The 14,018-nt window shown below is 38.1% G+C and overlaps 1 protein-coding gene across 3 annotated transcripts in view; it reads left to right on the forward strand.

Annotated features, from left to right (window-relative positions):
• Nucleotides 1–13,150, forward strand: part of FOCAD (focadhesin) — an 86,939-nt gene extending 73,789 nt beyond the window's left edge. The window contains exons 36-45 of one of the 3 annotated variants that reach the window (XM_005490934.3): nucleotides 281–361; nucleotides 1,415–1,543; nucleotides 2,566–2,681; nucleotides 3,912–4,172; nucleotides 4,786–4,875; nucleotides 6,383–6,560; nucleotides 7,955–8,067; nucleotides 8,488–8,739; nucleotides 9,879–9,954; nucleotides 12,677–13,150. In XM_005490934.3, coding sequence (XP_005490991.1) covers nucleotides 281–361; nucleotides 1,415–1,543; nucleotides 2,566–2,681; nucleotides 3,912–4,172; nucleotides 4,786–4,875; nucleotides 6,383–6,560; nucleotides 7,955–8,067; nucleotides 8,488–8,739; nucleotides 9,879–9,954; nucleotides 12,677–12,750 — 1,370 coding nt within the window. In that variant the 3' untranslated portion in view covers nucleotides 12,751–13,150. Of the gene's footprint in view, nucleotides 1–280; nucleotides 362–1,414; nucleotides 1,544–2,565; nucleotides 2,682–3,911; nucleotides 4,173–4,785; nucleotides 4,876–6,382; nucleotides 6,561–7,954; nucleotides 8,068–8,487; nucleotides 8,740–9,878; nucleotides 9,955–10,862; nucleotides 12,635–12,676 lie in introns of those variants that run through there. The other 2 variants (XM_026795773.2, XM_005490936.3) reach the window with 2 other exon arrangements.
• Nucleotides 13,151–14,018: the final 868 nt, after the last annotated feature.

Here is a 14,018-nt window from a genome sequence, read left to right on the forward strand (position 1 = left end):
AATGTATTTTTAAGGAAGTTCTTATCTCTGGCTTTTCAGTTGATCTGTGAATTTGTTTTTTCAGATCTGGCACCTCTCACCGCCAGAAATGTTTAGTTTGCCTTAAAGGTAAAAAGGCCAATATGTCTATCAGTCTTGTGGTCTAAATACTCTGAGTCACCTACAGAATCAGTTAGCTCAAACACAGCTCAGTTTGGCCATTAAATTTACCTGGGAGAGCAGAAGGTTGCAATTTTGCTGATGATGTTTTAGAATATAAGCAATCTTTTTATCTTCACAGTTCCTCCAGATTTTGGCTACTTACCTGTAAACAGCTTTATCAGGGCAGCCATTGACTTTGCTATTGAAGGTGGAAAGAAAGGTAAGGATCAAACTACAGTATTACTCTGGGAAGTTTGTTATGGCTATAAAAGATGACCTTAAACACTTGCTTTTATTTGCTAAGAGAACTTTTATAAGTACAGATTTGAACTTTGCTAATGTGAGATATTTAAAAAAGAAATTTAATTACAATCAAAAAGATAAAAGTTAATATTGTGTAATTAGGACTTTCGCTTTCTCCACCTGATTTTTGACTTTTAAAACCCTTTTCTCTTCCCTCTCTGTTGGTGAGATGATGTTTCTTCCCTATGAGAAGGAAAGTCAAATAATTTTTAAGTGTTAGCCTGTATGCTCAGTTAATACTCCATCATCAGACCGACTTTATGCTGCCCCTTATTTCAGTGATGCTGGATTAAGATTCTTTGTAACAGAGTGGTATTAAACAGATTACTGCTGGGATAGATGCAAAGAGGCCTGAAGAAAGTATCATTTTACATGAGGAAGCCTGGAAAAAGAGATGTCTCAGGGTAGTCTTAAGGAGGATAGAGAGGATTGCTTCTAAATGGAGTTAAGTGAGCTCACTGCTGTCCTATGAAGCAAGTTTTGCTTTAAATGGTGGTTAAAATGCCCATGTTTTGATTCCAGGAGGACTGAGCTAACTTATGTTGACATAAGTTAACATGGTATGTAGCAAAGGTTAGCACTTATCTGACTGTTCTTTTGGTCTGCATCTACAAGATGAGGAAGGAAAACATTGTCAGAAAACTCTGCTGTTCTCCCAATAAGAAATGCAGAAATACTACCTTACTAGATGATGAATATGTGTAATTAACTTATAAATTGACTGAAGAACAAGAGACCAGAAAGTTTCTGTTTATTACTAACAAAAACCAGTTTGACAGGACATTAAAAATGTATCAGTTCATTATAAATGAAATGGCTAATTCTCAGATGCAAAGGGAAGTAACAGTGATTTTGTAACACTTTTCAGTTCTTTACTAGAGCTTGAACTACAGTGTAGTGTTCACATTTTTTGCTAAGCTGTTCAGCCACATATGTGTGTATACAATTTAGACTGAATCTTCTGTTCTAGGCCCTGAATCTGTCCCAGCTGAACTGGTGAAAGTAGCACTGGCACCCATTGCATTAGTTGGAGAAAGCCATCAGTATCCACCTGTAAACTGGGCATCTATTCTTTCTCCTTTGATGAGGCTGGACTTTGGTAAGAGTAGTAGTTTTCTATTAAGACTTCTGTATATGTCACAAGTGTTCTTTACTAATGCAGCTTTTACAAACTTTGGATCCCTCTTCAGGGCTTGAAGTTAGTGGAGTGGCTAGTTTTATTATGCTTTCAAGACTGACTTTTTAGTGTTCGCAAGTATATATTTGTCATCACCATGTGGATACTGTTTAACTGAAGAAAAACTAAAGATCAGAGCTGAGAAGTTCCCTAAAATGTTGGTGAAAGTAGCCTGAACATTTCATTTGAACTATTTATATGAGTCCATCATAAAACTCAACTAATTGTATCCTGTTACCAGTAACTGGTAAATGCTTGATCCAATGCCCATGTTAGAGCCTGTATGCCACTTTTTCACATATTTGAACTGTTTGGTAGTTCATCTAGCTATCACTAGTTTGAAGTGCACTTTCTACTAAATTACACAGGGTAATAATTTTCAAAATAGTGGAAAAAGATTCCTATACTGAGGTCTGCCATTCTTATGAAGAGCTGAAACTTGGTAAATGTCTGGAGAGTTTTTTTATTCCTACTTTTCACTTTGGAGTCTTACTTTTGTAAATCAGGGAATTTTCAGAGGAAAGAGTACATCTGTTTTGTGGCTGTTTTATATTTCAGACAACATCATAGTCCAGGAATATTGACTCATTTTTCCTTCTGTGGATTAAATATTGACTTTATTTCGCAAGGAGGGCTTTTTTTTTAATTTTTACTTTTGTTAGCATTCCCACATTTTTGTTCCTGACTAAACTGAAATAACTTGAACAAATGCTGATACTTCTTGCTGAAAGTGCATTAATGTAAAGAAGAGTCTTCTAATATGTATGTGTTAAAAAATGTTTGTGCTATGTGTATGTTAAAATCCTTTAAGTAGGATTTTTAGAAAAATAAGTTGTAATGTAATGCTCTAGTAGAACAATAGCCCTCCTTTATTTTATGAGTTGAGAACATATTTCAAGGGAAAATATTTTCTTTATAACTTAGTTTGTTTTCTTCTGTTTTAGGTGATGAGGTAAAACATCTCTGCCTTGAACTGGCTGTGACACAGGCCCAGTCATCTCAAAATGCAGCAATGCTTTTAGGGATGTGGGTGGCACCTCCCCTTATCTACAGTCTCAGTGTACGTATGTCAGAAAACTTGTGGGAGCTCAGCACCTCTTTCATATAAAATTCCTCAGTGACAATGTTTAGGCTGTCTCACCAGAAAAGGATTACTGGGTTCATAATTCTTCAGAAATGCCATTTAGTGAGTACTTATAGTGAGAGAGAGGTTATTCTGGGGCCTTGAAATTCAAGGCAGACTTAAGACCTGCTACACTCATTTTACTTTATTGCTTAAGACCTATAGTGCTGATAAACTGGAGACATAAAGCATGGCATGTAGGGAGAAAAAGTATCTTTTATTTTTACCAGCTAAATGTCTTTAAAAAAGGTCCACCCTAATCTGTCCAAAAGCTTACCTACTTTTTCTAGCAAGGTCTCTGGATCTAGTTAACTAGTAAAAATAGCTATGTCTTGAGAACCTTGCCTTAATTTTGTAGATACCCAACAGACTAACCTACAGTATAATCAGATTTGGTCTTATCCTTCATTGCGTTTCTATTCTTCTGGAATTGAAAGGTGGATTCCATGGTACAGTGTGTAAAACTCCCTGAATCCCACAGAACACTTGACTGCACATTTCTGTTCCTTTATCCAAGTTCAGGAGCAGATTCATGACAATTCTCAGAAAATTAGTTGCTTGTTTCTGTGATCTCTTCAAGGAATGTTTTTTGTTTTAATTAATTAGTCTTAGATATGCAAACATTTGCTGGTAGTTTTAAGGTAGGTAACTGGTAAAGTACCAAAAAAAAAAGATTTTATTTCTGACTACCACTTTTCCAGCTGCAGTGGGAATTTGAGGTCACAAAATAAGATGAGCCACAGAGAATTAAGCTCTGCATTTTGTACAGGTTATTAATTCTTCTTCACTAACTAGCAACATTCATGGTTCTATGGCTATCATACTTCTGTCACTGACTGTCTAGATAGTCTGTATGCTTTATGTAGGGATGCAGTGGGTGCCATGTAAAAATATTGCTCTCTCCATATGGGGATGTGATGTCTAAGATTCATTGAAAGTAAGTTCTTCAGTTTTTAATGAAAACAGAATATTGACATGTTTGAACTCTTTTTAATTCAAAAAATTCATGACAAAAAGGGAAGAAGAAAAGACCTGAGAAATATTTATCACTTTAGGTGCTTTTATAAGTTGTGTTTGAGCCACTCTTTTTATAATTTTATCCAACAATAAGTTCAAGGTCAATGAAGAGCTAGAATTTGAAATGGAGCAAAAAATTTTCCTTTTCAGATGAAAACTCAGAAATATCTTTTCATGTCCCTGTCCCTGTGGATGCAACATGTTGCAGAAGACAAACTACAGTCTTTTACAGAAGTGTTTCTGATACAACAATTTGAAGTGCAGAACCGCACAAAAAACCCAGAAATTTGCCAGTGTGTTCTACAGGGGCTCATCCAGGCAATGAAACTTCCCAGCCCTGCCCAGTTTTGCTGGAGCTTTTTGTGTCAGGCTGTGGAGAAGATATATGAGCTTCTTCCAAATGAGGTTCAGGTGAGGAGTATGAATGAGGTGTATGAACACTGTAGCTAGGTATTTTTTTAATGATGGTAAGGCCCGTCCTTTTGCACTGATGCATCAGATTCAAAACATTAATTAAATGTACAATTTTTAGTTATATTAGTTAAAATAGCAGCATAATTTCAGTTTAACTTATTTTTGGTTATTTTAGAATATGATGTTGTGAAACCAATCTAATGTGCACTCCTCCCTCATAAACGATTCAGTAATGGAAAATTACAGTATTAGTACTGAAATAAATTGTAATGAAAGAGAAGTGAACAATGAGAAGGGCTTTCTTTTTCCCCACAGAGGATTCAGTTTCTTACAGTGATTTAAAGAAGCTATTTAGCTACAGAAAATACTTCCAAGAATGGCCCTTTGCCTTTAAAAATAGAATAAATTCTTTAAAAGTATTCAAACACCATTGTTTTTGTACATTGATGTACGTCAAATTCCTCAGCAAATACAGATTTTCTAAAATAGATTAGGTGAGGCTAGAAGATAGATTAATTATTCATCATTATCATGAACAAGTTCCTAAACTCACCAATTTTTATGATGAAGAAAGCCAGAAATAGACATGTATTTAATTTTCTGTTTGCAGAGAGGTGAACTGGAGATGTATATCAACGTAGCAAGATGTATTTCAGAAATGGCTGATTCAGAGATCAATCGCATTGTCCAGATCTCCAAGGTAATTATATTTAGTTATGCCCTTTTATCACCAGATCATGTGAAACAAGCAACCTTGTAATTTCTATTGTCACCAGACTATTTTAGCTCACTGGGAGCATTTAATTGTTTTACTTGTCATGTTGGTAAGAGTGTTCTGGATTTAATCTGCAGGCAGTAGAGAGTAGCAGAAGTGATAAGATCCATATCCCAAACTTTCTCAAAGAGACTGAAATACTCATGATTTCACCTGGCACATTTGAACCAGAGTCTTAACTAACTTGGTGAGGTGGGGGGTGGGGGTTGGCCTCTTCTCTCAGGCAACCAGTCCCAGACAGGATGAGAAGATGCAAAGCTGCACTCCTCTCTCTCCTAAGCTGTATTAGGAGAGGTTTAGACTGGACTTTATGAACAATTTCTTCACAGACAGTGTGATTAGACCTTAGAATGGGAGTGCCACACTAGGGAGATGGTGGAGACACTGTCCCTAGAGGTGTTTAAGGAAAAACTGGATGTGACACTCAGTGCCGAAGTCTTGTGGACATGGTATTGTTGAATCATATGTTGGACTTAATAATCTCATAGGTCTTTTCCAGTCTAACTGATTCTCTGATTCTGGGAATTACTTCTCTTAGCAGAACAGGAATGGTGTGAACCAGAGTGGTGTTATATCTTATAAATCTCAGACCAATGATGCAAACAGCAGACCACTTGGTTAATATTAGAAATCTCTTTGGTTAATATACCCACCTGCTTGAAACTGGACTGTAAATGGATCCTGGTGACTAGCTGTCCTTGAACTGGTGGATCTGTGCTTCTGTTAAAAATGTGAAATAACTGACTGAAAAACCTTTCATAATTGACTTTATGTTCTATATTTACATTCACACTCAGAATGTTTCCTGGTGGACAAGATGACTGAGGATGATAATGGAATAAAAAAAGCTTTTATCTTGTAGCTCACCAGTGGAATCAATTAGCAGTGGAATTCTTAGCAGCTGAAACACTAAGGAAGTGACCTGTGTGGAAGAACTTGATGTTTTCAGATCAAGCTTTTAAAAACAAACATCTTTGACTAAAGCCCCCTGTTCTGTTTGCTGTGCAATTCACTAGAGAATCAAACGTTCAAATAGGTTGTGGAAGCTGAACTGTCATTTCCTATTTTTCACTTCTTATTTCACACTGAAAAACATCATTTAAGAAAACCTTTTTTTGTCACTACAGTATATCTGTCTTGCAAGAAGACTTGAATGTCCAGAACTGTTAAGCTGTTAATTCAATTCAAAGGGGAATGTAAAATTTAAAGCAGTGTGAAAACAAGCTGTACTGAGTTACTTTGCTGGCCTATTTCAAACAGTGTAAAGTTCAAGTAGCATATACAGTCTTCTGTGTAATATTATGCCTTGAGGAAAATGAAGCCTACTAGTTATTCAGAGTTTCTTACTTTTTTATAAAGAAAAATGCAGAATTTACTGTTCCCACAAGAAATGTACCTTTAAATTTAACTTTTCTTTTTATTGCATTTGCAGAACAATATCGAGAAGGCCACGTTTGTGAAAGTGTATTTAGTTTCTCAAGGCAGATTGTCTCTGACGAACTTGAGTGCCGTGATTCATATTGTGGCAGGATATCATCAGAAGAAAAATATTTTATGGATGTTCTTGCATAGTTTCTATCATGCTCGCATTGTGAGACATGAAAATACAGGTAAAATTAGGCTTAAAGAAAAATTAAAAATGCAATCAACAGATATTTATGAATCTACACTGATTCCTTTAAAATAATTTTCAGATGATTTAACCAAAGTGTTTCCAAATTTTTCCATATTAAAAACTAGTGTCTTCAGAATTCTTTTATTATTCAAGTACTTGTACCAAACTTTGCATTTGTGTTTTACTGCAGTTAGTTCTTTTTCTGTGATCCAGCTACAAGTCAATTTGTCTCATCAATGTGGTTTACAGACCAGAATTTTAACTAGATCTGTATCTCCCACTCTTTTTAGGATAGTGTTACAGGTGCACATAGTACATCTGTACATCTCAATACTGCAACTCTGCTAACCTTCTGACCTAAAATCTGACTTACCAGTATGTGACACAGAAGGTGGGGGATGTTCCCATGAGATTGGTTGAAGTAGGGACATAACTTTCTTTCCTGAACTCCTTGCACTGATTTAACACAGGAAATAAATTTCCTTTTTTAACTCCGCATAACTATACCAGACAGTCATCTGGTGGGTTAATGATTTGGGCTGGCTCAGCTATGGGTCTGACAAAGTATAGAGGCTGATGCAAGAGAACTAGGAGAAACACACAGGAAGATAAAGAAGGAAGAAAAAAGAACAGAAAGATACAAGAATGAAGTCTCATTTTCATGGCAGGAAGGTTTTTGTCTGCATGTGAACAACTTCAAAGCATTATATTGCCAGATGCCTTAGCTGCTAGCTGTGTTTGAAGAACTTCAAAGAGTATTAAGTTTTAATTGAGTGAAGTGAGGATTCTTTGGGTAAAAGAGGAGACAGCATGAAAGGAGGCACTTGTATGTGGTCTTGGTGGTGAGCTTCTAGGTGGTAGAACAGATTATGGATAGCAGAATCTGAATCAATGAAATGTCTTCCATCCTTGAGATGAATTAAGGGCTGATTTTATTTTCATGCTTTGACCACAGTTTACTGACCGTCTTAACACTGTAGGACCATTTTCACAGTAATTTGCACATTGAGGGAGGCTTTAGGATTCTGTAGCAGTCATATGTGCATGCTTGGTCCTGCAGGCTGTCATTTTGTGAAATAATTCTCATTCAGTCTTTTGTTTGTGGTTTTGTGGTTTGGTTTTCTTCCTGGCGTTTTTTTTTTTTTGTGTTTATGTGTGTGTGTGTGTTCAATGTGTTGCCTGCATTATAAGCAACGTTTCTTTACTATTTAAGGGTTTGTATGTTTTCTGCCAGTGGCAGAATTAATCAAGTGTGGTAGTGGTGTTGATGATCTTTGTTCTTATGCAGTTGGTACTTTCCTGCTATAGTGATTTTCTGTGCTGGCTTTTTAATGAAAAGGAATGCATTCTAGTGTTTGACATGAGTCAGTATTCTTTTTCTTTTTCTAGGAGTTCTGAAAAGAATGGACTGGCTGTTAGACCTGATGGGCTACATCAGAAATGTAGCGTGCAAGTCAACACCCTTACAAAATGGTGATCTGAAAGAGGTTGATCTGAAAGAGGTAATGGCTGTGAAAATTATTTGATACAAGGACAGAAGGAGTTTCTGATATATTTCACATTTTCCCACAGTAATAAGCATTATTCCCCATGCTTTTGTATGTTAGAAGATTGTGATCTCACCACCACAGAGAAGATCTTCACATTTTTTGTGAATGAATGTGTATTTAAAACTCTTACTTTAAAATAACTTTTACATTTAGGCTATGATGGAACCTTAAGGCAACTAAAGGAAATAATTCCTTAAAATTTACTGTATTTAGAACAATTGAAGGAAAATTTTGAATTTACTAGTAGAACTGTCTAGGCAGGTCAGAACGGTGTAGTTTCTGGTTCTGACCTTTTTTGTGAGGTTTTTAATTTTTTTTCTCCTTCTCTATTATTCATTTAATGAAGTGCATTTTTGCCTTTTCCCTGTTTAGTGCATAGATTTCCTCATGTGGCTGTTTGCAGCTTCTGTTTTGGCCTGGGCTGACCATGGTGCACCATTACTGCTTGGCCTCAGTGCTGACTGGTCACTGTGGAAACACCACATGGTATCACCAGAATTATATGAGGAACACATTGGCAAGCACCCCACTGACAAGTTTGCTGTGCAAGAGACTCTCACTCTCCTTCCAAGTAGCCTTTCCCTTTTGCTGGCTAAAGAACCATGGAAAGAACAAACACAGAAGGTAAAATTTCATGTAGTGAAATTTGAGTGGCATCTCACTTTACATGAGAAAGCACCCCATTTTTGGTAGTCACCTTGGATCTTAGAGCAGTTATTTCCTCTATATTTTATTGCATCTCAATTGTGATCTCACTTTATTGTTAATCAGATATGAAAGTAGTTTCTTAAGTAAAATTTGAGAGTTGCAAAAAAAAAAAAATAAATTCCAAAGCTGGAAGTCAAACTCTTAAGAAAATACAGCTGGGAGAAGAGAATTAGGAGCTGCTGGTAGCAAGTCCATGTTTTAAACACTGAAAGGATCCTCTGCAGCTGCACACACCAAACTGTAAATTCAGAGCAATCAAAGATCTTCTTCATGGTTTGCAGTATGTGTCATTTATTTTGAAGTATGAGTTGATAATAAATGTGGAAATTTGGGCCTAATTTGGCAAACCTACTGTGCAATTCATGTAGTTGCTATATGTGGAAGTACTGTTATTGATCTATAGATTAATAGTTAGCTGTTTTGTGCAAACTGGAATCTCTTGAGAACTCTCTGAGCATGCTTCTGTGCTCAAAGTTACCCCTGAAGTCAGAATTCAGAATGTCAGAGGAATGCAGGGGTGAGCTGTTAGTATGCAAGTACCTAATTAGGTTTTAAGGAAGAATGTGAGGCCTTGCCCTGAAAATCATCCTTATGAGTTTAAATACCATATTGTCATCCAGGCACCCTGCACTGCCAGAAAAAAATAACAAAAAATGAGACAGGTCAAAAGAGGAACAAAGGCAATAAGAGTTCTGAAGTAAAACATTTGGACAAGAGACTGATAAGAAAGAATTATATTAATAGGTTAAAGGTATGAGCAGGCAACATGGAGGGAAGCTGTTTAATGTGCCTTCTTGTTACAAAGAATTATTGCTGACATAATGAGAAGGAACAAAGGGAGTTTCAGATCCAGCTATGGGAAGAATTGCGTTGACAGGGAGATGTACTCAAGGGTGTTTTGTTTACTTTGGGCAGAAGCTTCATTGGCCACTGCCTCTGATTAGATAACTGAATTTAGCAGAAATCAAATGTTGTCTGTCAAACTGAAAATAATTCATCATGTTCTGATACAGGGGCTTTTTTAATTCAGATTTTTTTCATATTTCTGTCTTCAGTTTATTGAATGGCTGATCAATATGATGGAATGTCCTAGGGAAGCATTATCAAAATCTACCATGGATCTGCTGAAAGGTAATATATTTTTAATTGGGTCTCATTTTTCTATAACAGACAGAATAGATCAAAATTCAGTTGTTATAAGGAGTGAGATTTTGTCTTTGAGGTAATTATCACAGGTAAGTTGACATTGTTGTCTGTAACACTTTACATTTGCTGTTTCATCTTCTGATGCTTATGATGTAGCACTTAGGGTCCAAAGGACCTAGAGGTACATCTATTACACAAGCTTATTTCATTAATAGATCTGTCTGTTGTTTTTGAAGTTACCCTTAAAAAAAAGATGCAGCATACTATTGGGAAATCCTCTTGTACTAGAATACAAATCACATAACTTAGGTGCAAGTAAGGACTGCGCTGTGTGGAACGGGTAGGAGGTGAACTAGGACAGCCTAGTAAAGGGGTCTGAGAAAAAAGGAAAGAGAAATGAGAGTTGTTGAAAAGATGCATGAAAAGAAAAATGGAAAGTAGACAATATGTTTAATTATGGTAGGAGTTGCAGCCCTTTCATGCATCCTATCGCTTACTTACATGTGTAGTATCTGTGCAAGTAATTTTAAGAGGACACCACAAATATTTTCAAGTGAGTTAAGAGCATTTGTGCTTTTTTCCATGAATACAAGGCACTTCCTTTGGACCATCTGATTTGTTAGACCTAAACAAGGCTTCTTAAAATCCAGTTATTGCGTTATTTGCATTAATAGGATAATTACCCTTGTTCTGATGTCTGCAGTCTTAGTCACTCTGAATTTCCCTGTAATGTCTGCTAATCTCCACCAGAAGCAATGCTAAGGGCTGTTGGAGAACCTCTTCTGTACATCAGAGTTCTGATGCTCACCATATATTGTTAGTATGCCCAGACTTCTCTATAAGTCACTGTTCCCTCTGAGCTTCCCATTGTTTTTTTTCCTTTTACATACTAGAACATAAAACTTCCATGTGAATAACTAGACTGTGACTGTGGTGGTTTGACCAGGAAGAAGTGGGAATTCTGGGAAGCTGTGGTCAAACCAATGAAGGTTTTGGGTTTGAGACTGGCACCTGGTGTAGCCAGTGGGGTTTGGACACACCTCCGAGAATACACAGGGGTTAAAAAGCAGGGCACTGCCCTTGGCAGTCTCTCTTGGGACATCGCGGCGAAGAGGTCAGATCACCCTCCCCTGTCCAGTCGCTGCTGCTGGGCGGGGGAGGGGCAGCCACGTGGTAGGCCCTGGGCCTGGACAGAGATGGGAGGTGAGGGGGCTTCGAGGATGGAAGGGTGGAAGATCCCAGGGAGTCAGCCCTCGGGCAGCCATTCCCCCCCCAGGAGAGAGAGAGAGAGAGAGAGAGAGCCGGCGACACCGAATGTGATAGCAGCCGGCCCAGGAGGAGAAGGGGGGAGGAAGAGTGCCCGGCCGGAGCGGCAGCGTGTGGGCAGCGTGTTTGGGAGTGCCGCTCCGGGACAGACAGAGACTGAAAGTTTTAACCCCTTTCTTTCATGATTGGGGCCTTGCAAAAATGCTAATCCTCCTCGAAGCTGAATAAGAAGGGAGATGAGAGATGAGATGAGACAAGGACCTGGCCCGAAGAACGTGGAGATGATTGAATGGGGAGAGATGATTTGGAGTGGCCTTTTGGCTGGACTTTTCTTGTGGCCATGGACTCAGTTGTTCCTGTGACACAGAGACTGCATTTAGGGGGAAGCAGTGGCTCAAAACCAGGAGGGTTCTTCGTGAGGACCCCCCGGCCCCAGGGGGTTGGAAAAATATGGGGGGGACAGATGTCCCAAAGCAGAGACTGTGCCTTTTTGGAGTGAGACAAGGCATCCTTGAAAGACAACCCTAAAAGCAGCTCTGGTCCATGCGTCAGTGGTGAGAGCACTGGGCATGGAAGGAAGATGTCACAAGCGGCAAAAGGACTTTTTTTCCGGGCGGTGCTGAAGTGACAAGGAAGCACACGAGGTTTCAGTGTGTTTCCAGGGGAAGCCTATGGAACAAGAAGGACTCCTTTCCTCTTCATGAACTGCAGTTTGAGTATACTAAAATGTGGGGCCAAGGCTGGGCAGTTGATGATTTGGGAGAATGTATCGGATTGGGAAAGTCAGGTAGTGGGGAGGGGGAAAGTGGTTTTTTGTAAGGTTTTCAATTTTTTTTTTTTTTTTTCTTTTCCTTATGGTCTTTCCCTATTTCCCTGTAGTTCAGGTAATAAAGTGTTCTTTATGTTTAAGCTAAAGCCTGTTTTGCTTATTCCTGGTCACATCTCACAGCAGACACCAGGGTGAGGGCATTTTCATGGGGGGCACTGGCTCTGCGCCAGGCTCAAACCATGACAGTGACTAGGTTGGTTACTGGATTTTGTCTAAACACATGATTCTTTCAAATTGAATTAAGAAATGGGTGAGTTGCATTTCCAATCAGTGAATCGAGCAGAGGACTTAAGATTTTGTGCTTCTGTTGTTCCCAGTGCCTCCTATGTCCTGGCTTGCATCATTGCTCATTTGAGCTTTCTGCAATGTTGGTTGATCTGTGTGCCTAAGTGATAGACTAATTAGAAGATCATGTGATATGATTTCAATAGGAGATGTGCTACAAAGCAAAGGAAGGGCCTAGTACATCACCACAAGTGAAGGAATTATTAAAAGAGTCAGTAAAAGGAGAACTAAACCTATACCTGTACTAGTAAAATTACTAGGAAGAATACTGTCACATCTTTTCATTTGGACTGCACAATTTAATGTAATTTGTCCCTGTCTTCACAGTTACACTTCTGGCCTTGAGATCTCTTGCAGAGTTCAAGAAAAAAGCAATATGGACTAAAGCTTGTGGGTGGTAGCTGCACACCATACCTTATCCAATGAAGAAAACTGTCCGTACTTGAAAACATATTATTATTACTCAGGCATCAAGAAGCTGTATTTCAAAGACATTTCCTACCACAAGATTTTTAATTGGGTTTGGATTTTTTTTTTTACCCTTTTGCTTCATCACAAAAATTCCTATGAAAATATTTTGTCAATAAGTGATGTGTTACTGTTTTGCAAATGTGCTGAATCTAAATGAAAAATACACATTCAGTTTCAATTGAATTGTTTCGGTGACATCTGGGAACCTCAAGAGTTGTAATGAGTATTCCTTTAATTCGTGGAAGCTTTGAAGGAATGGCTGAAAATAAAACAAACTAAGAAAATTTGATGGATATAGCGTATTTATTAAAGTATGTTTTAATGTAACAAGACTTGGAGTAAGCATTATTTTTGAACTGATAATCCTTCCTGTAGTAATAACACAATGTTCTTGTGCAGTAATGACAACGCATTGTGACTATATAGTGTGAGCAGGGTTTCTGAAGAGGAGTGGCATGCATGTCTGAGTTGCAATGGCTTTATAAAGATTGCTGAAATGAGTCAATAATCCTGATGGCTGTTGTATTTGCAGCTCCAGGACAGTTGCCATTTTCTTTCCACTTGTAACTGTTCTTGTCTCCTTGACATTTCTCTGCACATAATGAGAATTCTTCCTCTGCCTCTAGGGAAAAGGGACAACATAGCAACTCTTTTCCACATTTATCATCTTAAATAGATTAGCCTCTGCTATTTTCCTTATTTATTACTATTTTTTTTTCTGAAGGAATAGAGACTTTTTCACTTTGCAATCTTGCCAAGACAGGTATTACAAGAGATGTTATATTTAGCAATCCTCCTTGCTGAAGTAGACAAAAATTAACTGAATATAATTGGGCACTGTTCCCTGGTGTCTTTCAAAACAGTACTGGTAAGAGCATTGTTGATTTTTGATCAGGAAATTATATTTCCATACATCTTGAAGACACTGGAGGAGTTATCTTATTTTCAGGACTGATAACATTTCCTCTGTTGAAGAAATTCTCTTCTGACTTCTTGGTCACTTGGACTGTTCGGCCTGGAGAAGAGGAGACAGAGGAGAGCCCTCACTGCCATTACAACTTCCTTGTGAGGGGAAGGAGGGGCAGGCACTGAGCTCCTTTCTGTGGTGACAGTGACAGGACCTGAGGGAGTGGCCTGAAGCTGTGTCAGGGGAGGTTTATGTTGGATATTCAGAAAAGGTTCTTCACCCAGAGGGTGG

Source organism: Zonotrichia albicollis, chromosome Z (genome assembly GCF_047830755.1).
Source record: "Zonotrichia albicollis isolate bZonAlb1 chromosome Z, bZonAlb1.hap1, whole genome shotgun sequence".
Classification (NCBI taxonomy): domain Eukaryota; kingdom Metazoa; phylum Chordata; class Aves; order Passeriformes; family Passerellidae; genus Zonotrichia; species Zonotrichia albicollis.